Source organism: Moschus berezovskii, chromosome 9 (genome assembly GCF_049115385.1).
Source record: "Moschus berezovskii isolate FMDL1 chromosome 9, NW_MosBer_1.0, whole genome shotgun sequence".
Lineage (NCBI taxonomy): Eukaryota > Metazoa > Chordata > Mammalia > Artiodactyla > Moschidae > Moschus > Moschus berezovskii.
In genome coordinates this window covers 1,073,385-1,096,795 of record NC_142468.1, presented here as the reverse complement: position 1 = coordinate 1,096,795, position 23,411 = coordinate 1,073,385, and the positions used below count along the sequence as shown (strand labels likewise).

The window sequence follows — 23,411 nt, the reverse complement described above, 5'->3', positions numbered from 1 at the left end:
AGCCACATTCACCACCATATTCTCCCTAGTGTTCAAGAATATAAGCAAAGCTTTGCACCCAGAGACAGACAAGTTGAAGGCTTCCAGAGGCTGATCGCAGTTCTGTATGATGTGGCTTGAAAATTTAAAATATTACCAACTGCACAAACTCATGACCCTCACTCACCCTCTCCACCTCCTGGAGGTACAGGAGGGCGATGTCCCCTGCCTTCTCGTAGCAGGTGATGATGTCCCGCTCCCGGTCCACGCGGAGACTGCTGGTAGAAGAAGAAACGGGCAACTTCTCTAAACAAAGTCCTAAAAGAAACCAACACACAAACACTGGGTGAATTGTTTTATATGGGACTTAATTTTTTAGTATTGCTCTAGAGAGCCAGATACTATGAGCAAAGCAGACTCTGCCCTCTCTAAGGACAAAAGGGAACATCAGAACAGAGCACCAGAAAGAAAATCCAGAGGTTACGGATTAGAGGCCCCTCAGTATACAGAAAGCACCATTGCACCCTGACATCCAGGTTGAGAATTTGATCAGGTACTTCACCAGGATCCCATTCAGACCTAACAGAGCTTCTCATTCAACCATGCCCCAAGATCCTTAAAGAATTTTACAAGTAAGTACAGTGAGGCTAGGGCTTCCGAGGTGGCTCAGTAGTAAAGAATCCACCTGCCAAGCCAGAGACCTGGGTTCGATCCCTGGGTTGGGAAGATCCCCTAGAGGGGAGCACGGCAACCCACTCCAGTCTTCTTGCCTGGGAAATCCCAATGGACAGAAGAGCCCGGAGGGCTACAGTCAATGGGGTCACAAAGAGTCAGACACAACTGAGCTACAAAGCAGCAAACACAGCTAGGCTAATAGCACAAGCAAGGTAAAGAATATCTCAGTTCAGTTCAGTTCAGTTCAGTCGCTCAGTCGTGTCCGACTCTCCGCGACCCCATGAATCACAGCACGCCAGGCCTCCCTGTCCATCACCAACTCCCGGAGTACACTCAAACTCATGTCCACAGAGTCGGTGATGCCATCCAGCCATCTCATTCTCCGTCGTCCCCTTCTCCTCCCGCCCCCAACCTTTCCCAGCATCAGAGTCTTTTCCAGTGAGTCAACTCGTCGCATGAGGTGGCCAAAGTATTGCAGTTTCAGCTTTAGCATCAGTCCCTCCAATGAACATCCAGGATTGATCTCCTTTAGAATGGACTGGTTGGATCTCCTTGCAGTATAAGGGACTCTCAAGAGTCTTCTCCAACACCACAGTTCAAAAGCATCGATTCTTTGGCGATCAGCCTTCTTCACAGTCCAACTCTCACATCCATACATGACCACGGGAAAAACCATTGCCTTGACTAGACGGACCTTGGTTGGCAAAGTAATGTCTCTGCTTTTTAATATACTATCAAGGTTGGTCATAACTTTCCTTCCAAGGAGCAAGCGTCTTTTAATTTCATGGCTGCAATCAGCATCCGCAGTGATTTTGGAGCCCAAAAAAACAAAGTCTGACACTGTTTCCACTGTTTTTCCATCTATTTCCCATGAAGTGATGGGACCAGATGCCATGATCTTTGTTTTCTGAATGTTGAGCTTCAAGCCAACCTTTTCACTCTCCTCTTTCACTTTCATCAAGAGGCTTTTGAGTTCCTCTTCACTTTCTGCCATAAGGGTAGTGTCATCTGCATATCTGAGGTTATTGATATTTCTCCCAGCAATCTTGATTCCAGCTTGTGCTTCTTCCAGCCCAGCGTTCCTCATGATGTACTCTGCATATAAGTTAAATAAGCAAGGTGACAATATACAACCTTGACGTACACCTTTTCCTATTTGGAACCAGTCTGTTGTTCCATGTCCAGTTCTAGTATCTTCTAAAACGTACGCTTAACTGATTGAATATAAAAAATTTCTAAATGCACTCAGAAGCCAGGAGTCAGTTACCTAGAAAATCTTCCAACTCTCAGCCTAGATTTCTGCAGTAACAACACTCCAAACCAGCTCTCAGTTCTAGGCCAAGAAAATATCCAGAACCTTGCAGTGTGGGCCCTTCTTTGAAGATAGAGGAGATCCTCCTTGCCAAAAGAGAGTTCAGGCCTGCGATGGGTTAGGAAAGCATGAAAGGCTGAAAAATAACAATGCCGAGAGGAGCAGCTGTTGCCTGAGCCCAGCACCAAACTCAGCCCCTGTCCTGGGCCACCAGCCTGGGCCCGTTGGGCTGTGGGTCTCCACCTACAACCAGAGGCAGAGAGGGAGCCCCGGGGGAGTGTTTGCGCTGCTGCAAGTGCCCTGGGATACGGGGAGATACACAAAGTGCACACATGCCACGCCACGCAAGAGCGTGAGAGCAGCGTCCATCCTGACAGAGTCAGGATCTGCAATTGGAAGGGGCCTGCGGTCTGCTGGCATTTTGCCGGAAAGACCGAGTCACCCGTTTCCTCCGACTGCGCTCTGAGCCCTTTGTCTTCTGGACACAAGCCCTAACCAGGGGTCTGTTTGGCAAATACTTCCTCAACCTGTGACTTCATTCTCTCAACAGTGTCTTTCACAGAACAAAAGTCGTTAATTTCCTTAAAGTTCAACCTGTCAGTTTTTTCTTTCATGGACTGTGTTTTCGGTGTGGTCTCTAAAATGCCACTACTAAATCCAGGGTCACCTAGATTTTCTCCTGTGTTATCTTCCAGAAATTTTATTTAGTTTGAATTTCAGATTTAGGTTTACAATCCACTGTGAGTTAATATTTATGAAAGGTACAAGGTTTGTGTTCAAATATACACATATATTTAGCATGTGGATGCCCATTTTTTTCCAGCAGCATTTGCTGAAGAGACTACCTTTCCCTCATTGAATTGCCTTTGTTCCTTTGCCAAAAATCAGTTGATTATAGTTGAGTGGGTCTTTTTCTGGGCTCTCTATTCTGTTTCATTAATTTTAAAAAATATTTATTTATTTGGCTGCGTCAGACCTTAGTTGAGGCATACGAGATCTTTCTCGCATCATGTGGGATCTTTCGTTGCAGCTCACAGGCTCCCCAGCTGTGGCTCACAGGCTCCCCGGCTGTAGCTCACAGGCTCCCCAGCTGTGGCTCACAGGCTCCCCGGCTATGGCTCACAGGCTCCCTGGCTTTAGCTCACAGGCTCCCCGGCTGTAGCTCACAGGCTCTCCGGCTGTGGCTCACCAGCTTAAGTTTCTCTGCAGCATGTGGGACCCTGGTTCCCCAAAACCAGGGATTTGGGGATTGAACCTGCATCCCCTGCCTTGCGAGGCAGATTCTTAACCACTGAACCACCAGGGAAGTCCCCTATTGATTTTTTTGTCTATTATTTCAGCAGTCTTATGCTGTTTGGATTACCAGTGTACAGTTTATCATTTTTAAAGAATAGCTCTATTGAGAGAAAAATTACATGACAAAAAATTCACTCATTTTAAGTAAAATTCACAAAAATAAAATCACATGTCATCTTTTGTGTTCAGTTAGTGTGTTTCCAATGTTCATCCGAGTTACAACAATATCAATTTCTTTTCACTGCTGAAGATATACTGCATTTCATCTGTCCATTTGCCAGTAGTGGGCATCTGGGTTGTTTCCCTTTTTGTCCATAATGAATAACGCTGTCATGAAAACTCATATATAATTTTTGTGTGAACATGTATTTTTAATTCTCTTGGGTAGATACCTAGAAGCAGAAGTGTTAGGTCAGATGCAAAATTTACATTTAACTGTTTAAGAAACACGTCTTCTAAAGTGGCTATACCATTTTACATTCCCACCAGCAGTTCACGAGGATCCCAGTTTCTCCGCATCCCTGTCGACACTTGCTATTGTCTGTTTTCTCACAGCCGTCTCAGGAGCGTGAAGTGGTATCTCAGTGTGGTTTTGATTTGCATTTCCAAAATGACCTGCGCTACTGACTCTTCACGCGCATCTTCCTCAGTGCAATGTCTGTTAAAATCTTTCACTTGTTTTCCCGGGGTTGTTGGTTTCCTTATCATTGAGTTTTGAGAGTTCTCTATGTATTCCAAATACAAATCCTCTATCAGACATGTGATTTGCAAATATCTTCTCTTAGTCTGTGATTTGTGCTACCTCCTTTTTTTAAAGAATGTGGGAATAGTCGCTTTACGGCGTTATGTTAGTCTCTGCTGCACACGATGAATCGGCTGTACTCCATGCGGATACTCCCTGTGTGTCCACATGCTCCTCCCTCCTAGGTCTCCTTCTGTCCCCAGCCTCCGTCCCTCCCACTTAGGTCACCACAGAGCACCGAGCGGAGCTCCCTGCGTGATACTGCAGGTTCCCACTAGCTATCTGTTTTATACATGGTGGTGTATATGTGTCAGTACCAATGTCTGTTAACATGTCTTTTGAAGATTAGAAATTTTAAATTTTGATGGAGTCAAATTTATTAGTATGTTCTTTTATAGATTGTACTTTTGGTTTCATATCTTTAAAAGGTTACTTCTATAAGTTTTTCTAGAATTTTTATATTTTTAGGTTTTACATCTGCTGCTGCTGCTAAGTCACTTCAGTCGTGTCCAACTCTGTGACCCCATCTAGCCTATAAATTAAACTATTTTTTGTACACGTTGCAAAGTATGGATCAAAGTTTACTTCTCTGCCAATAGGTATCTGGATGTTGTGGTACAATTTATTGAAGCTTCTCCTTTCTCCACCGAATTGCCTTTACACTTTTGTAAAAAATCAGATGGGCATAAGCGTGTGAGTCTATTTCTAGACCCTCTATTCTGTTCCAATGATCTATTTGTTTATACTTATGCTAATATCACCCTCTCTTGAAATTACCATATCTGTATAAATCTTGAAAGCAGTTAGTGTTCCGATTTGTTCTACTTTTTTAGTTATTCTTATTTCTTTGCATTTCCACATTAAATTTGCTGGTCAATTTCTTTAAAAACAAAAACAAAACAATGTGGCTGGGATCTTGATGGATTTATGTTGAATTTGTAGGTGGACTTGGGGAGAACCGAGATCTAAACAGTGCTGAGTTTCCCAACCTGTGCACAGAGCTGTCTCTTCATTTACAGAGCTGTTTACATCCTCAGAAATGCTCTGTGGCTTTCAGTGTGCATCCCTTGCAAATCTTTCCCAGACCTACCCTTAAGTATTTCATATTTATTATGCTGTGATAATGGAGAAGGAAATGGCAACCCACTCCAGTGTTTTTGCCTGGAGAATCCCAGGGATGGGGAAGCCTGGTGGGCTTCCATCTATGGGGTCACACAGAGTCGGACACGACTGAAGTGACTTAGCAGCAGCAGCATGCTGTGATAAGTGGTACTGTTTTAATTCCTTTTGTTCATGGAAAACATTTAGAAATATAATAGATTTCTGAATACTGATCTTGTGTTCTATAACCTTGCTAAATTCATTTATTAGTTCTACACAATGAATCATGTTGTTTGTAAATAGGTTTACTTCCTTCTTTCCAATCTGGATGCCTTCTATTTCTATTTACTGCCTTATTGCACTGTCGAGGACCTCCATTACAATGTTGAAAAGAAGTGGTGAGATCAGACATCCTCATCTTATTCCTGATCTTAGGGAGAAAGCATTTAGTCTTTTCACACTAAGTTTGATGTTCAAGTTTTTCATAGATGCCCTTTACCAAGTTGAGGAAGATCCCTTCTACAACAATTTTGCTAAGAGTTTACATCAAAAATGGATGTTGGAATTTCTTGAATCCTTTTTCTGTGTCTATTGAGACAATCATATGACTTTTTCTCTTTTAGTTTTCAATCTGGTGAATTACATCTACTGATTTTCAAATGTTAAACCAAACTTCCATTCCTGAGATAAAAATCCCATTGATGATGATATATTATTCTTTCTTTATATTGTTAGAGTTGATTTGCTAAATTTGTTATTTGGAAACTTTTTCATCTAGGTTCATGAGGAATATTTGTCTATAGTTTCCCTGTAATGTCTATATCCTGTTTTTGGTATTAGGGTAAATCCTTACCTAATAAGATGATTTGAGAAGTATTCTCTTCTCTTCAATATCCTGAAAGAGTTCATTTGGAATTATTTTGTTCTTAGATGTTTGGTAGAACTTATCAGTAAAGCCATCTGGACCTGGAGTTTCCTTTGGAGGAAGCTTTTCAACAACAAATCCCGTCTCTTTGCTGTAGGATTGCTCAGATGGTCCCCTTGTTCTTGAGTGACCTTTGGCAGTCGCCTTTCCAGCAGTCTGTCCATTGTGGTCGGATGCATTGGATCCGCATTGTTCATGGTGCTCCCTGATCCTTTCGGGGTCTGCAGCATCTCATTCCTGATATTGGCAATTTGTGTCCTCTGTCTCTTATCCTGAACAGTCCTCGAATGCTTTTGTTGAAATTCTCAATAAAGATCTTTTAATTCCATTGATTTTTGGTTTCACTGATTTTTCTCTATTATTTTTCTATCTTCTACTTCATTGACTTCTGCTCTGATCTTTATTATTTTCTTCCTTCTGCATTACCTTGAACTTAATTTATTCATCCTCTTCCAGCTTCTTAAAGTGTAAAGCAAGATATAAATTGGAGACCTTTTTCCTTTCCTAGTATAGGCATTTTGTGTAATAAATTTCTAAGTACTACTTTAGTAGTTTCCTATAAACTTTGATACATTGTGGTTTTATTTTCTTTCAGTTCACAATACTTTCTAATTTAACTTTTGATTTCTTCTTTAAAAATGTGTTATTTAGTTTCTAAACACTCAGGGATTGTCCAAAGATCTTTCTGATTGTCCAAAAACCTTTATTGACTTTTAAATTAATTCCATTATGGTCTGTGTCCCTTGGATAGCAAGGACATCAAACCAGTCAATCCTAAAGGAAATCAACCCTGAATATTCATTGGAAGGACTGATGCTGAAGCTGAAGTTCTAGTACTTTGGCCACCTGATGCAAAGAGCTGACTCACTGGAAAAGACCCTGATGCTGGGAAAAACTGAGAGCAGGAGGAGAAGGGGACGACAGAGGATGAGATGACTGGATGGCATCACCGACTCAATGGACGTGAGTTTGAGCAAGCTCCGGGAGATGGTGAAGGACAGGGAGGCCTGAAGTGCTGCCGTCCATGGGTCGCAAAGAGTCAGAGACGACTCAGTGACTGAACAACAAACAGTCTGTGAAACGAAGACCGACACAAGCTTGAGATGTTCCGCAGATTCCAGAGAAAGGACTGGCCTTTGACTGGGAGATAATGCGATTTACAGCACGGGTCCCAGGCCACACCACACCACTCTGACCTCTGAAGAGACTAGAGACCAAATAATTAAGTTCCATGGGCACTCTCTGCCTACATGACTCACCTCCGATACGAAACCTGGATGTGGCAGCCTGAGCAATCTTCCCCAACGGGCAGTGCACCATTAGTGCCGCCCCATTATCACTGCCAGGAAAACGAAGTGCCAACCGTATCATCCCACTGTGATTAGACGACTTAAATTTTGAGTCTGGTCTCTTCTGGACTCTGCCCTACGTGCCTTTTGCCTTTAGTAATCTTAATCTGTAGCTTTTTGTTGTAATAAACTGTAACCATGAGTATGACAGCTTTTCTGAGTTCTGTGACTCTGGTGAATCCCTGACCCAAAGGTGGACTTGGGGATCTCTGATATATCCCTGATATTCTAACTCTTTAACTATGTTGAAACTTTAACATGATTGATCAAAATATGATCAATCTTGATAAGAACCTTGGAAAGCATGTGTATTCTGCTGTTGGCTGGGGTGACATATAAACATCAACTTGGTAAAACTGGTATACTGTGTTGTCCCAAGACATGAGTTTGAAAAAACTCTGGGAGATACTGAAGGACAGGGAAGTCTGGTGTGCTGCAGTCCATGGGTCACAAAGAGTCGACATGACTTAGTGACTGAACAATAAGGTTTCTGTATCCTTATTGATCATCTGTCGACTTGTTCTATCACTTATTGGAACAGGGTATGAAAGTCTCCAAGCATAACTGTCAGTGGTTGCTTTAAGGTTTAATTTGTCCCAGTCCATTCCAAATGATATTATACCTCTTCCACATGTAGGGCAACACCTTTACTACTGCAGACTTTCATTTCTTTTTTTGTCCTGATTTTCTTATTATATACATTATGTTTTTACATGGATTATAAATCCCACTCCACGCGATTATTATTCTTACTGAAATGGTCAATTATCTTTTCAAGACATTTTAATAATGTGGAAAAAACTGGCACAGTCACTGATAGAGCTGTGATTTCCACTGCTCTTCGTCCCTTCCTGCAGATTCAGATTTTCCTTCCCCTAAACAGATTCCTTTACCATTTCTTACAGCGCTGTTTGAAGTCACTGAATGTCTGGAAAAGGCTTCCTTGAGCCTTCACGTTTGAGAATACTTCCATCTTCATTCAGCTGACAGCCTGCCCCGCCCTACCCCAGTACTGAAGACGCTCTCTCTGTAATCTCACTCGCACGGGAAGACGCTCTCTCTGTAACCTCACTCGCACGGCTTTTGACAATAAGCCTGCTGTCACCCTTATGTTTATTCACCTGTATGTAACGCGTCTTTTTTCTGGCTGTTTTTAAGATTTCCCCTTTATCACTGATCATGAGCAATCCAGATGATGAAGGGCTTTGGCTTCGTTTTCTCCATGTTTATCATGCTTGGGCCTCACTGAGCTTTCTGGATCTGAGAATTTGTAGTTCTCATAAAATCTGAAAAACATTCAGCCATTATTTCTTCAAAGTTTTTTGTGACCCTTCCGCTTTCTTGCTTGCTATACTAAGTCACTTGTGCCTGACTCTTTGTGATCCCATGGACTGTGATCCGCAAGACACCTCTGTCCATGGAGATTCTCCAGGTGAGAATACTGGAGTGGGTTGCTAGTCCCTTCTCCAGGGGATCTTCCGGACCCAGGGATCAAACCTGAGTCTCCTGCAGCTCCCGCACTACAGGCAGGTTCTTTTCCACTGAGCCACCAGGGCAGCCTCCCCTTCCTTAGGGGCCTCCAATCACACACATTCAGGTCACCTGAAACCATCCTACAACTCACTGTTCTTTCCACTGTTTGAGATGGTGTCTACGGCAATGTCTTCAAGTTCACTGATCTTTTTATCAATGTCTAAGGAAGAGGTCAGTCTTCATTCCAATCCCAAAGAAAGGCAATGCCAAAGAATGCTCAAACTACTGCACAATTGCACTCATCTCACACGCTAGTAAAGTCATGCTCAAGATTCTCCAAGCCAGGCTTCAGCAATATGTGAACCGTGAACTCCCAGATGTTCAAGCAGGTTTTAGAAAAGGCAGAGGCACCAGAGATCAAATTGCCAACATCCGCTGGATCATGGAGAAAGCAAGAGAGTTTCAGAAAAGCATCTATTTCTGCGTCATTGACTATGCCAAAGCCTTTGACTGTGTGGATCACAATAAACTGTGGAACATTCGGAAAGAGATGGGAATCCCAGACCACCTGACCTGCCTCTTGAGAAACCTGTATGCAGGTCAGGAAGCAACAGTTAGAACTGGACATGGAACAACAGACTGGTTCCAAATAGGAAAAGGAGTACGTCAAGGTTGTATATTGTCACCTTGCTTATTTAACTTATATGCAGAGTACATCAGGAGGAACGCTGGGCTGGAAGAAGCACAAGCTGGAATCAAGATTGCCGGGAGAAATATCAATAACCTCAGATATGCAGATGACACCACCCTTATGGCAGAAAGTGAAGAGGAACTCAAAAGCCCCTTGATGAAAGTGAAAGAGGAGAGTGAAAAGGTTGGCTTGAAGCTCAACATTCAGAAAACAAAGATCATGGCATCTGGTCCCATCACTTCATGGGAAATAGATGGAAAAACAGTGGAAACAGTGTCAGACTTTATTTTTTTGGGCTCCAAAATCACTGCAGATGCTGATTGCAGCCGTGAAATTAAAAGACGCTTACTCCTTGGAAGGAAAGTTATGACCAACCTTGAAAGTATATTAAAAGGCAGAGACATTACTTTGCCAACAAAGGTCCGTCTAGTCAAGGCTATGGTTTTTCCCGTGGTCATGTATGGATGTGAGAGTTGGACTGTGAAGAAAGCTGATCGCCGAAGTATCGATGCTTTTGAACTGTGGTGTTGGAGAAGACTCTTGAGAGTCCCTTGGACTGCAAGGAGATCCAACCAGTCCATTCTAAAGGAGATCAATCCTGGGTGTTCATTGGAAGGACTGATGCTGAAGCTGAAACTGCAATACTTTGGCCACCTCATGTGACGAGTTGACTCACTGGAAAAGACTGTGATGCTGGGAAAGGTTGGGGGCGGGAGGAGAAGGGGACGACAGAGAATGAGATGGCTGGATGGCATCACCGACTCTGTGGACGTGAGTTTGAGTGAACTCCGGGAGTTGGTGATGGACAGGGAGGCCTGGCATGCTGTGATTCATGGGGTCGCGGAAAGTCGGACACGACTGAGCGACTGAACTGAACTGAACTGAATCTGCCATTAACCACATCCAGTGTATTTTTCATCTTAGACATTGCAGGTTTCATCCTTAGAATTGAGAGTTACTTCTATTTTTAATGCCCACGTCTCTACTAAACTTTCTGAACATGAAGAATATACGTAATACCTGTTTTAATGTCTCTCCAGTCCTAAGTGCTCAATATTCACTCCCTTTTCATTTAGAGCCAAAGTTGTTTATGTGGTTGTAAAATAAAAGAAATTCACTAAGCATCCTCTCTCCACTATGAACTCTGTTTCAACCTCTTAAAATGTTCTCTGAAGGAGAATACAAGATAAGCTGAACAAATTCACTATTTGGTAGAACAGCTCCAAAACTACTCAAAAGCAAGCACTTGACCGGAGCTTCCTGTGTTTAAATGCTCATTTGTGCCAAATTAAAACCTCCAGAAAACAACACAAAGAGATAAACTGTTTCATAATCTGCCTTCTGCTTCTATGAGGAGCAACCAAATAATGTGCAAGTCGATATCAGGGATTTACTATAAAGGAAACAAACTCCACTATATGTCAAAGTGAGTGAGTGGAGTCGCTCAGTCGGGTCCGACTCTTTGCGACTATAGCAAAGACTGCAGCCCACCAGGCTCCTCGGTCCATGGGATTCTCCAGGCAAGAGTACTGGAGTGGGTTGCCATGTTCCCCTCCAGGGGATCTTCCCGACCCAGGGATTGACCCTGAGTCTCCCACATTGTAGGCGGACGCTTTACCGTCTAAGCCACCAGGGAAGGCCTACAGTCAAAGGACCAGGGAAAGTGGGTCTAGCCTCTGGCACTTTACACCACTGCAGGCGGGACACTGACCACTAAGGTTCATGAGGATGACCAAGGCCCTCAGGGACCTGCCAAACCCAGTGAGTCAAAGAAAAGACGGATCGAGGTCGCCACAGTCTGACCCTCTCCTGGCCTGTACATTCTGGAATATGTGGAGTCCACTCTCCCAGGGCTGTAGTCCCACAGCCACGTACGGCCTGTAAGGCTATCAAACCAGGCAGCGGCGTCCTCCACTGCGAGGATGCCTGTGGTGGTCTGTGGACCCTTGTTCTAATTAGGGAGTGACACGAACACGTCTACCCGCTCCAGCGTTCCTGCCTGGAGAACCCCATGGGCAGGGGAGCCTGGCGGGCTAGAGTCCACGGGGTCGCGAGAGTCAGACACAACCCAGTGACTACACCACCACCACCACCTCCAGGAACACCCAAGGCCTCAGCGGGCACGTGGACCTTTGGTAAGAAGCCCATGCTCAGGTAGGAGGCCATTAATGTTAAAGATTGCTCTGTTCCTTCTCTCAGATGCTGTGATGTTCATTCCATGTGCCACGACACACATCTCAGAGCAACAGCAGAGTCCTGATCTACCACAGTGAATTCATGGCTATGCAGCTCAGTTCCAGAATATGCAGTTTTCTGTCAAAAGCTGCTTACAGGACCTCTGGACTAGACTGTAAATTTTCAAGTGTCTAGGATCAGATCAACACTGTCTGAGAAGTAGAGTCCTGAGGTCATGGTCCAAATTGGCTCTCATTAACAATAAACTGTGGAAAATTCTGAAAGAGATGGGAATCCCAGACCACCTGACCTGCCTCTTGAGAAACCTGTATGCAGGTCAGGAAGCAACAGTCAGAACTGTACATGGAACAACAGACTGGTTCCAAATAGGAAAAGGAGTACAACAAGGCTGTATATTGTCACCTTGCTTATTTAACTTATATGCAGAGTACATCATAAGGAACGCTGGGCTGGAAGAAGCACAAGCTGGAATCAAGATTGCCGGGAGAAATATCAATAACCTCAGATATGCAGATGACACCACCCTTATGGCAGAAAGTGAAGAGGAACTCAAAAGCCTCTTGATGAAAGTGAAAGAGGAGAGTGAAAAGGTTGGCTTGAAGCTCAACATTCAGAAAACAAAGATCATGGCATCTGGTCCCATCACTTCATGGGAAATAGATGGGGAAACAGTGGAAACAGTGTCAGACTTTATTTTTTTGGGCTCCAAAATCACTGCAGATGCTGATTGCAGCCATGAAATTAAAAGACGCTTACTCCTTGGAAGGAAAGTTATGACCAACCTTGATAATATATTGAAAAGCAGAGACATTACTTTGCCAACAAAGGTCCGTCTAGTCAAGGCTATGGTTTTCCCGTGGTCATGTATGGATGTGAGAGTTGGACTGTGAAGAAAGCTGATCGCCGAAGTATCGATGCTTTTGAACTGTGGTGCTGGAGAAGACTCTTGAGAGTCCCTTGGACTGCAAGGAGATCCAACCAGTCCATTCTAAAGGAGATCAATCCTGGGTGTTCATTGGAAGGACTGATGCTAAAGCTGAAACGCCAATACTTTGTCCACCTGATGCGACGAGTTGACTCACTGGAAAGGACTCTGATGCTGGGAAAGGTTGGGGGCGGGAGGAGAAGGGGACGACAGAGAATGAGATGGCTGGATGGCATCACCGACTCTGTGGACATGAGTTTGAGTGAACTCCGGGAGTTGGTGATGGACAGGGAGGCCTGGCGTGCTGTGATTCATGGGGTTGCGGAGAGTCGGACACGACTGAGCAACTGAACTGAACTGAACATGTCAGATGATGACTTGTCAGTGTGGAAAGCTATCATCAATAATGTTTTAGTTACTTTCTTTTTTCCAGAGAAATGCATGGCAAAAAAAAGTGAAAAACAGACTTGAAAAACATCCAGTGTGATAGCAGTGCTTAATGAACAGCTCAATAAGATCTGCATCTCCAAAATCAAAGCTGGGTACCAGAAAGCAGAAGTTAAGTGCTTCATGACCAAGCATCAGGGCCAGCTTAAAAGCATGGGTGAAAAAAGTGGCTGACTCTGTGCTATGGTTTAAAGAATGCTAAGTAGGATTTCCCTGGTGGTCCAGTAGTTAAGAGTCCACCTGCCAATGCAGGGAACATGGGTTCGATCGCTAGTCCAGGGAGATCCCACGTGCCACGGGGCAACTAAGCCCGTGTGCCATGACTACTAACCTACACTCTAGAACCCAAGAGCTGCACCTCCTGAAATCCATGCACCCTAGAGCCCATGCTCCGCAAGAGAAGCCCCTGCAGCGCAACTGGAGAAAATCTGCGAGCAGCAAAGACGACTCAGCATAGCCAAATGATTAATCAACTAATTAAAAGACAAAAATAAATAAGTCCTTAGGCTTGAAAAAAAAACAGAATACTGAGTAGCCACTGGACCCAAAATTTATCTCCCTTCCCCATGGGAAATTCCCACAGAGGGGCTCACTTCTGAAAGTTCCTTTCCATAAAGGGTAACACATTTTGATTAAGCTGGTGACAATAAATTCATCCAGGTCACACCTGACTGCTTTGAAGCTCTTGAACATGCATTAGCCTGTGCAATGGGTACCATCCTCCTCCCAATCTTATGGGAAAAGAAACAGAAGCTCCCTGGCTTGTCTAAGGTCTACACAGGGGCCAGAACTGAGGTTACAAGGGAGCCCCTGAGCTGGGGCAAGTGCATCCTGCCCCAGGTGACATTCGAAGCATCTGAGGCAGGGTTGGCTGTGGGAAGCAGAGGTGCTGTGCGAACGTCAGGGAAAGTGGACCATCATGGTTGGGAGGGGGCACCAGGTAGTGAGGGGCAGTCGAGAACCCTGGACGCTTCAACGCTCACATGTGCTCAGCCTCCAGATCGCTCCATTTAGGTGCAAATTTGTTGTTGTTCAGTTGCTCAGTCGTGTCCGACTCTGCAACCCCATGGACTGCAGCACGCCAGGCCTCCCCGTCCATCACCAACTCCCGGAGCTCACTCAAACTCATGTCCACTGAGTTGGTGATGCCATTCAACCATCTCATCCTCTGTCATCCCCTTCTCCTCCCACCTTCAATCTTTCCCAGCATCAGGGTCTTTTCCAATGAGTCGGCTCTTCGGATCAGGTGGCCAAAGTATTGGAGCTTCAGCTTCGGTCCTTCCAGTGAATATTCAGGATTGATTTCCTTTAGTATTGACTGTCCAAGGGACTCTCAGGAGTCTTCTCCAGCACCACAAAATCATCACTTCTTGAGGACTCAACCTTCTCTATAGTCCAACTCTCACATCTGTACATGACTACTGGAAAATCCAGAGCTTTGACTATACAGACCTTTGTCAGCAAAGTGATATCTCTGCTTTTTAATACACTATCTAGGTGTGTCATAGCTTTTCTTCCAAGGAGAAAGCATCTTTTAATTTCATGCCTGCAGTCACCATCTGCAGTGATTTCTGCTGCTGCTGCTAAGTCGCTTCAGTCGTGTCCGACTCTGTGCGACCCCATAGACGGTAGCCCACCAGGCTCCGCCATCCCTGGGATTCTCCAGGCAAGAACACTGGAGTGGGTCATCAGCTTTCTTCACAGTCCAACTCTCATATCCATACATGACCACGGGAAAAACCATAGCCTTGACTAGACGGACCTTGGTTGGCAAAGGAATATCTCTGCTTTTTAATATGCTATCTAGGTGGTCGTAACTTTCCTTCCAAGGAGTAAGTGTCTTTTAATTCCATGGCTGCAATCAACAACTGCAGTGATTTCTGGAGCCCAAGAAAATAAAGTCTGTCACTGTTTCCATTGTTTCCCCATCTATTTCCCATGAAGTGATGGGACCAGATGCCATGATTTTAGTTTTCTGAATGTTCAGCTTTCAGCCAACTTTTTCACTCTCCTCTTTTACCTTCTTCAAGAGGCTCTTTAGTTCCTCTTCACTTTCTGCTATAAGGGTGGTGTCATCTGCGTATCTGAGCTTATTGATATTTTTCCCCGCAATACTGATTCCAGTTTGAGCTTCATCCAGCCTGGCATTTCACACGATGTACTCAGCATATAAGTTAAATAAGCAGGGTGACAATATACAGCCTTGATGTACTCCTTTCCCAATTTAGAACCAGTCTGTTGTTCCATGTCTAGTTCTAACTGTTGCTTCTTTATCTGCATACAGGTTTCTCAAGAGGCAGGTAAGGTGGTCTGACATTCCCACCTCTTTAAGAATTTTCCATTTTGTCGTGATCCACACAGTCAAAGGCTTTAGCGTAATCAGTGAAGTAGAAGTAGATATTTTTCAGGAATTCTCTTGCTTTTTCTATGATCTGATGGATGTTTGCAATTAGATCTCTGGTTCCTCTACCTTGTCTAAACACAGGTAGTATGTCTGGAAGTTTTCGGTTCATGTACTTTGAACCCTACTTTGAATGATTTTGAGCATTACCTTGCTAGTAATGTGAAATAAGCACAATTGTGCAGCAGTTTGAACATTCTTTAGCACTGCACTGCTTTGGGGTTTGAATGAAAATTGGCCTTTTCCAGGCCCGTGACCACTGCTGAGTTTTCCAAATTTGCTGGCATACTGAGTGCAGCATTTTAACAGCATCATATGGCAAACCGGACTCTGTCCTTTGTTTCCTTCCACACCGAGGTTTCATCACCTCTGAAAAGCAGCTCCAATTTTTCTCCTCAAGTGCTGTACATCCCTGAAAGTTTGGCTGAGGAAATGGACAGCTACACATCTCACTGCCAAAAAAAAATCCTCTGATCACTGAAGGGTTCAGTTCAGTTCAGTTCAGTCAATCAGTCGTGTCCGACTCTCCGCGACCCCATGAATCACAGCACGCCAGGCCTCCCTGTCCATCACCAACTCCCGGAGTTCACTCAAACTCATGTCCATCGAGTCGGTGATGCCATCCAGCCATCTCATTCTCTGTCGTCCCTGTCTCCTCCCGCCCCCAATCCCTCCCACCATCAGAGTCTTTTCCAGTGAGTCAACTTGTCTCATGAGATGGCCAAAGTATTGCAGTTTCAGCTTTAGCATCAGTCCTTCCAATGAACACCCAGGATTGATCTCCTCTAGAATGGACTGGTTGGATCTCCCTGCAGTCCAAGAGACTCTCAAGAGTCTTCTCCAGCACCACAGTTCAAAAACATAAATTCTTCGGCGATCAGCTTTCTTCACAGTCCAACTCTCACATCCATACATATATGCAGATGACACCCCCCTTATGGCAGAAAGTGAAGAGGAACTCAAAAACCTCTTGATGAAAGTGAAAGAGGAGAGTGAAAAGGGTGGCTTGAAGCTCAACATTCAGAAAACAAAGATCATGGCATCTGGTCCCATCACTTCATGGGAAATAGATGGAAAACCAGTGGAGACAGTGTCAGACTTTATTCTTTTGGGCTCCAAAATCACTGAAGGGTTAACCCTTCCCAATTCTTTCAGGACTGTCTAAATTTGAGATCCCTTAGCTACGAGCCTGATCTTGGCATGCAAGACTGCACAGTTTCCGTAATAATATAGGTTTACTTATCAAGGCCTTACTCAGAATCCAGCAGTATGCCCGGGTTTGACACACACCACTCAAAATCTCCCAGGCCACCCTTGCAAGGAAGGCGTCAGTAACACTTTATAGGTAAGACTGAACTCAGAGTCCCACACTGAGTAAACAATAAAGCCAAGTTTCAACCCCTGGCCTGTCTGACTACAAACCCCTGCTCATAATACCGTCTCACTGAGCTGCTGACAGCATAGTCAGTGTCTGGTAAGAGCGCCGACATTAAAAGTGAGTTTCAAGTTGTAAAGGCATAGAAACTGAACCACAGGGTAGGGTTTCCTCCCCCACAAGGAGCAGCATCACCCGAGGTGAGCCCCTCTCACCTAGAAGGAGAAGAGCACAACTGAGGATGTGATGGCTGGAAAGCATCACCAGTGCAATGGACACGAACTTGGGCAAACTCCGGGAGACAGTGAGGGCCAGGGGAGCCTGACACGCTGCAGTCCATGGGGTCACAAAGAGTCAGACATGACTTGGTAACTGAACAACAATGAGGCGAGTCCCTGGACGGCTGGACCTCCCAGGCCTCATCTGTGCCACGAGGGCGGAGTTCCTAGAACACCATCTTGAGCCGATGACTCTGCAGGACTAACAGCCAAGACAAGCATTTTTATTTGTTCTTAAACGATTAACATGAACAGGGAATTAATTTATGAAGTGGAGCAACACAATAAAAGGCTATAAAATATAACTATGGGCACTATGTACTACAGCAGCAGGCATCGTTTCCTCGCGTATCGTAACCGCATCTCTGAAGCCAGGCTGGGGCCAGGTACACCCCGGGGCTTTACTGCAACATGACCCACAGGGGAGTTTACAACCGGAGGGACCAGAAAAACCTCACTACAATAGTATGTCTCTGTGGCAAGGACTTCAAAGGCAGCAGGACAATTTGAAGGGATCTCAATTTCCAAGGTCGAGAAGTAACTCAGGAAAAGAGATTCGAGGTTCTCAAAGCAAGTCCTGGCCCCAGGTTGCTGGCCGTGCATTCTCACCTGTAGAACAACTGGGTTCCCACAGGTTGTTCAGCTCAGCACAACGCAAGACAAGCTCCAGGTGGAGAGGGCTTCTGCACATAATACAGTCCGCGGGGCCACAAACAGCCAGATACAATTCAGCGACTGAGCACGACACAGTACACTGCAATACGCTTGCTCAGTCGTGTCTGGCTCTTTGCAGCCTGCCAGGCCCCTCTGTCCATGCGATTTCCCAGGCAAGGATACTGGAGTGGGCTGCCGCGCCCTCCTCCAGGGGATCTTCCCCACCCAGGGACTGAACTCATGTCTCTGATGTCTCCTGCACTGACAGATGGGTTCTTTATCACTAGGGCCACCGCTGTAGCATATATCAATACTTCATTCCTTTTTTTCAAACAGAGGGGAAATGCACATGACAAGAAACGAGCCATTTAAAGGGAAGAATTTAGCGACATTTACTATATTCATGACACTGTACAACTTCCACTTCTATCTTGCTCCAAATGCTTCAGTCTTTATGGCTGACTAATAGTTCACTGTGTGGAGATAACACATTTTATTTACCCATTCATCAGCTGACCGACACTTGGGTTCTTTACACTTTTTGTATATTATGAATTATGCTGCTATGAATACCCACGTACTGGCTGTTGTATGGATATATGTTTTCACATCTCTTGAATATAAACCTTAAATAGAACTGGTAGGTCGAGGGGTAATCCTATGTTTCCTTGTAACATTTCTAATCTTTGTGCCAAAAATCACCAACTAAGACCTACAACCCATACGCTGAGTGAAATAACAAGTGAAAATACACAAACATGAAAAATACATGAAAACATATAATTAGACAGACATGGACTCACACCCTTGCTTCTCCATTTTCTAGCTCTGACTTTGAGCAACCTCCTCAGTATCCTGGGGCCTCTGTTTCCTCAACAAGCAGGTGAAAATAAAAGCATTTGCTCTAACTGATTATTATGAGGTTAGTCCAGTCTGGGCTACTATTGATAAACAGTAATTATTATTATCAACTAAGGACATTTCCTGGGGAGAACAGCAATCCCCCTCAACTTCCTGAGGAGTGTCTGTAAAATATAGAAAAGCAACAACAGGACAAAGCCATCAACTGCATCCCCATCACTTGGAACCAAGCACAGTTAACACACTAGCACAGACCCTCGATCTCCCCAACACCCATGTGGACGTGCTCCGCTGCTCAGATGTGTCCGACCCTCCGCAGCCCCACAGACTGTCGCCCACCACGCTCCTCTGTCCATGGAATTTCCCAAGCAAGAATACTGGAGTGGCTGCCATGTCCTCCTCCATTGTTAATACATGATGCAGTGTGAACTCTGGTCTTGGTTCCAGTTTCTTTCCTAAGAAGAGTGGACTCGTCCTCCTTAGGGAATCCCTACAGCACAAAGTGTAGCCCTGAGGACAGCAAGGCACCCGAGTGCCCAGTGAGCTGCGGAGCCTTCCCTTTCTCCATCCAGCACCTCGGCTGGGCTTCACAGAGCGGGGCCCGGTCCTCTCCCTTGAGAAGCCCCATCACTAGGGTGGAGGAGGGAGACATCACACCACAACATAAAAAGTGCAGTGACTGAGCCAGACATGGTACCAGAAGGACTAAGGACGAGCACCTCAGCAAACCTTCAACCAAGCCCCAGACTTTCTTTGGGCTCCTTAAGTCTCTGTTTGTTCCCCAAATAAGAACCAAGAGGAGTCAACCAACACAACCAACATGAAATATGAATACAGGTCAGCAGCAATAAAAGGGCTCTTACTCTTCTTACACCATCTAAATATAAACAGGAAGCTTTGAATTGCAATCTGAGATGTGTGGCATCCAGCCTCCCAGGACTCGCAGAATCATTAATTCTAGGTGGGACGAGGCCTGAGAGAGCACCGCGGCGGGATAAACAGCTCCCGACAGCTCACAGGGCAGGTTGGCAGCAGGACACGGCCTCAGTGCTCCCCAGTTCTCACATTCGTGCTCCCACATTTTCTGGAGCTTGCACATGGACAAAACCCTTCCGCCAGGACCCCCAGAGCCCCACTTTGAACCCACTTCCCTCCACTCATGGATCGTTTTCTGCTGTTTTTTCACTGCCCGTGAACAGATCTCAAGACTTCGAAAAAATAAGCAGCAGCTTCTGAAGGGGAGAAACTGAACCCCTAACTTCTCTCCACCCCTGTCTTCGCTCTCCTTACTCTGCGGGCTCAGAGTGTGTGTGCTCAGTCGCGTTGACTCTTTGCGACCCCAAGGACTGTAGCCCTCCAGGCTCCTCTGGCCATGGTATTCTCCAGGCAAGAATACTGGAGCGGGTTGCCATGCCTTCTTCCAGGGGATTTCCCAACCCAGGGACCCAATCTGAGTCTGCTGTCTCCTGCACTGGGAGGCGGACTTTTCTTTTTACCACTAGCACCTGGGAGGCCCGGGCTCAGGGAGGGTGCATTATCTGCCCCAGGTCACACAGCACTGGCTGAGCGAGCTCGCCTCCAGGGCGAGTTCACAGGCGCGGGGAGCGGCCCCACAGGTGCAGAACCCTCCTGCCGGGCGGGAGGGGCCTCCCTGCAGTGGGACAGGCCGGCCTCTGGCTGCAGGACCCCCGCGAGGCCCCAGTCACCAGCGCGCCCCCACCCCTACAGATCGGGGTCAGGTTCTGCCGCCTCCAGACGCGGCTCACCCACGGGGAGGGACTGAGGCAATGCTCCGCGGGCGTCCTTATCAGCAGGGCCTCCAGTCCTGAGGCGCTGGGGTCCGCCCACCGCCGCTGCCCTCCCCGCGCGGAACGCAGCCCCGCAGCCCCGCGCTTGCCCAGGGGCGCCTGCACCCGTCTGCCGTCCCGAGCCCGCTGCGGGGCTCCCTCCGGACGCGGGACCGCAGAGGGCGGCGGCGGACGGACCCCGAGCCCGGCGAGGACGGCCGAGACGGGGAACGCGCGCACACGAGGCACGGCCCCAGGAGCGGCCCCGGAGCGCGCGGGGGGCTCGACGGCCCCAGGTTAGCAGAGACGGCGGGCGAGCGCGTGCAGGACGCAGAGCCCGCGCGGCGGCGAGGCCGCGGCGGCTCCGCGCATGCGCGGGTCCCGGCGCGCGCCGCCCCGCGCCCCCTGGCGGCGGCGGGGGGACCGCCCGGCGCCCCGGCGTGAGGCCCCGCGCATGCGCGAGTCCCGGCGCGCGCCGCCCCGCGCCCCCTGGCGGCGGTGGGGGGACCACCCGGCGCCCCGGCGCCCCGGCCTGAGGGGCCCGCGCATGCGCGAGTCCCGGCGCGCGCCGCCCTGCGCCCCCTGGCGGCGGTGGGGGGACCGCCCGGCGCCCCGGCGCCCCGGCGCCCCGGCGCCCCGGCGCCCCGGCGCCCCGGCCTGAGGGGCCCGCGCATGCGCGAGTCCCGGCGCGCGCCGCCCCGCGCCCCCTGGCGGCGGTGGGGGGACCCGCCTCGCGCCGCGCCGGCGCCCCCGGCACCCGCTCCCGAGCCTCACGTCGAGGTCCGAGGCCCCCACGTGGCCACGGCGCCCAGGAAGCGGCTGCTCGGTCAGGAGCGCGAGTGTCGCCCCCGCTGCTCAGGGCGCCGGCCGCTCTCCAGGACGCCCCGCAGCGTGCGACCAGGCCTGGGGGCCGCTCCCCGCGCACCGGGGAGGGCGGCGTCTCTGCACAAACCACACACCCGCCGGCCCCCGAGGCGAGCGCCTGACGGCGGGGGGAGAGCCGGGGCTGGAGCAGAGGGTCCCCCTGCAGTCCTCCTCTCAACTGGGGCGGCACCGCGTGGGGGGTAAGGGCTTTGGGGGCAGGTGCGTCTGGAAGGATTTTAAGAACGCTGCGCGTGCGTGCTCAGTCGTCTCTGACTCTCTGCGACCCCACGGACTGTACCCCCGGGCTCCTCTGTCCGTGGGGTTCTCCAGGCAAGAATCCTGGAGTGGGTTGCCATTTCCTCCTCCAGGGATCTTCCCGACCCCGGGACCGAACCCACAGCCCTTGCATTCGCAGGCGTATTCTTTACCACTGAAGCCACCTGGGAAGCCCCTAAAAATGCTGTAGTGACTAATAACTGACTACTGTTACTCCAGAACCTGGCTCATAATAGGAGCTTAACAAACCCGAGTTCCTCTCCCTGTCTTGCAAGGTTGCACCGTGCCCTGCAGGGGAGACACAGGTCTCTGGTTCATGAGTCGAGGGACTGGGCAGGGGAGCCCCCCACAGGGTCCAGCGCAGCTTCCTCTGCTGTGCTCGTCCCAGGGGGACGGGGCGGGAAGCCGGCAGAGCCAGCTCTGACACCCTCCTCTCCGCAGTACAGTCTGTGCTCTGCTCCCGCCCCCAGAGAGCTCTGAGCTTTCCAAATATGGATGCTTTTTTCATTCCCAAAGCATCAGGAACATTTGGGGGAAGAAAATGAACACCAGACAGGGCCTGGAAATGATGGAAGCCAAGGGATGGGCTGTGGCAGCATGAGCGCTGTGCTAGGAGTCAGGAGTCCTGGTTTTAAACTACTAAGTGGAAGCCTGGACCACGTGATCTTTTAGACCTGGCCAGCCTCAAGGGGATCCTAGAAAGGACCCAAATCCCAAGAATGAGAAATACAGCGGCTGGCATGCACTGCAGGGGAGAAGACCACATTAAGGAGGCCCAGAGAGCCCTGGGTTCCCTGGGAGATGGGGTCTGTAGAGCCCAACAGACAGGTTGCACACTGAGATGACCACCCGAAGGTGAGCATGGGCAGCAGGGGCGTTGGAGGCCAGAGCATCTGCCTCAGAGCAGGCCCAGGCCAGAAGCTAGCTTCTTTTCAAATGGACGGCATTTCAGAACACACCAAAAACACTGCACTTCTGCTTAAGAAATTTGTGTTACTTAGGTGGCGCTTATCTATAGAAGATAGACAGTGTGGTCCTGGATGCCAGGGGAACTGTGTAGGGAACCATCCCAGCACATGTACTCCTGTGTGGCAAGCATGTACCCTGGTTCACATGCTGGGGTCTGCAGCCAGCAGCCTACACCTGGCCCAGCCCAGAGCAGGCACTCGCATATTTGCTGGTTGAGTGAGTTCATTAATCATGCAATCATAGTCTGAGAGAAGCATGTGACAGATGTGAAATAATTAAACACGGAATGCCAAGCTGGATGGCACAGAGGTGGAATCAGAGGAAGGAGAGAGCTCGCTGGAGAGGCTGTCAGAGAGGGAGGCTCCAGGCTGGAGGGGGAAGCCGAGCGGAGGTGGGAATGAGCCCAGCAGAGGTGAGGCAGGCAGGGGAGCAGAGTGTGGGTGGGACAGAGCACGATCTGGACCCAGCCAGGCCAGACCGGCCAGAGCTTCCAGGACCGGGAAAATGCACACCCGGCCTAGACTCGTCCCAGTCAGCAGAGCTCATCCAGAGCTGGAGCTTCAACAGGAAGGAAAAGGGAACAGTGGGGTAGGGGGGAGCGCTGTCCACTCCTGATGCCTGCAGCCTGGGTTTTTCTGTGGTACATTCAACCTCGGACTGCGTACAGCCTTCATCACATTTTAACTTCGACCTACTTAAGGATTAGATCTGCCACAGATGTACAAATGCTCACACGTTTTAGGTCAAACCCAGGGGAAAGCTGTCTGTCACCCGCGTCCCTTCTCCCTCTGTGAGCCGAGCCCTGGCAGGCGCTCTGCCTGTGGGTTCAGCTCCC

At 48.0% G+C, this 23,411-nt stretch overlaps 1 protein-coding gene across 8 annotated transcripts in view; it reads right to left on the bottom strand.

Annotated features, from left to right (window-relative positions):
* Positions 1–23,411, bottom strand: part of TTC7B (tetratricopeptide repeat domain 7B) — a 270,335-nt gene that overhangs the window by 200,439 nt on the left and 46,485 nt on the right. For all 8 annotated transcript variants that reach the window (XM_088839368.1, XM_055436426.2, XM_088839370.1 and 5 more), the window contains exon 4: positions 167–297. In XM_088839368.1, coding sequence (XP_088695494.1) covers positions 167–297 — 131 coding nt within the window. The remainder of the gene's footprint in view (positions 1–166; positions 298–23,411) is intronic.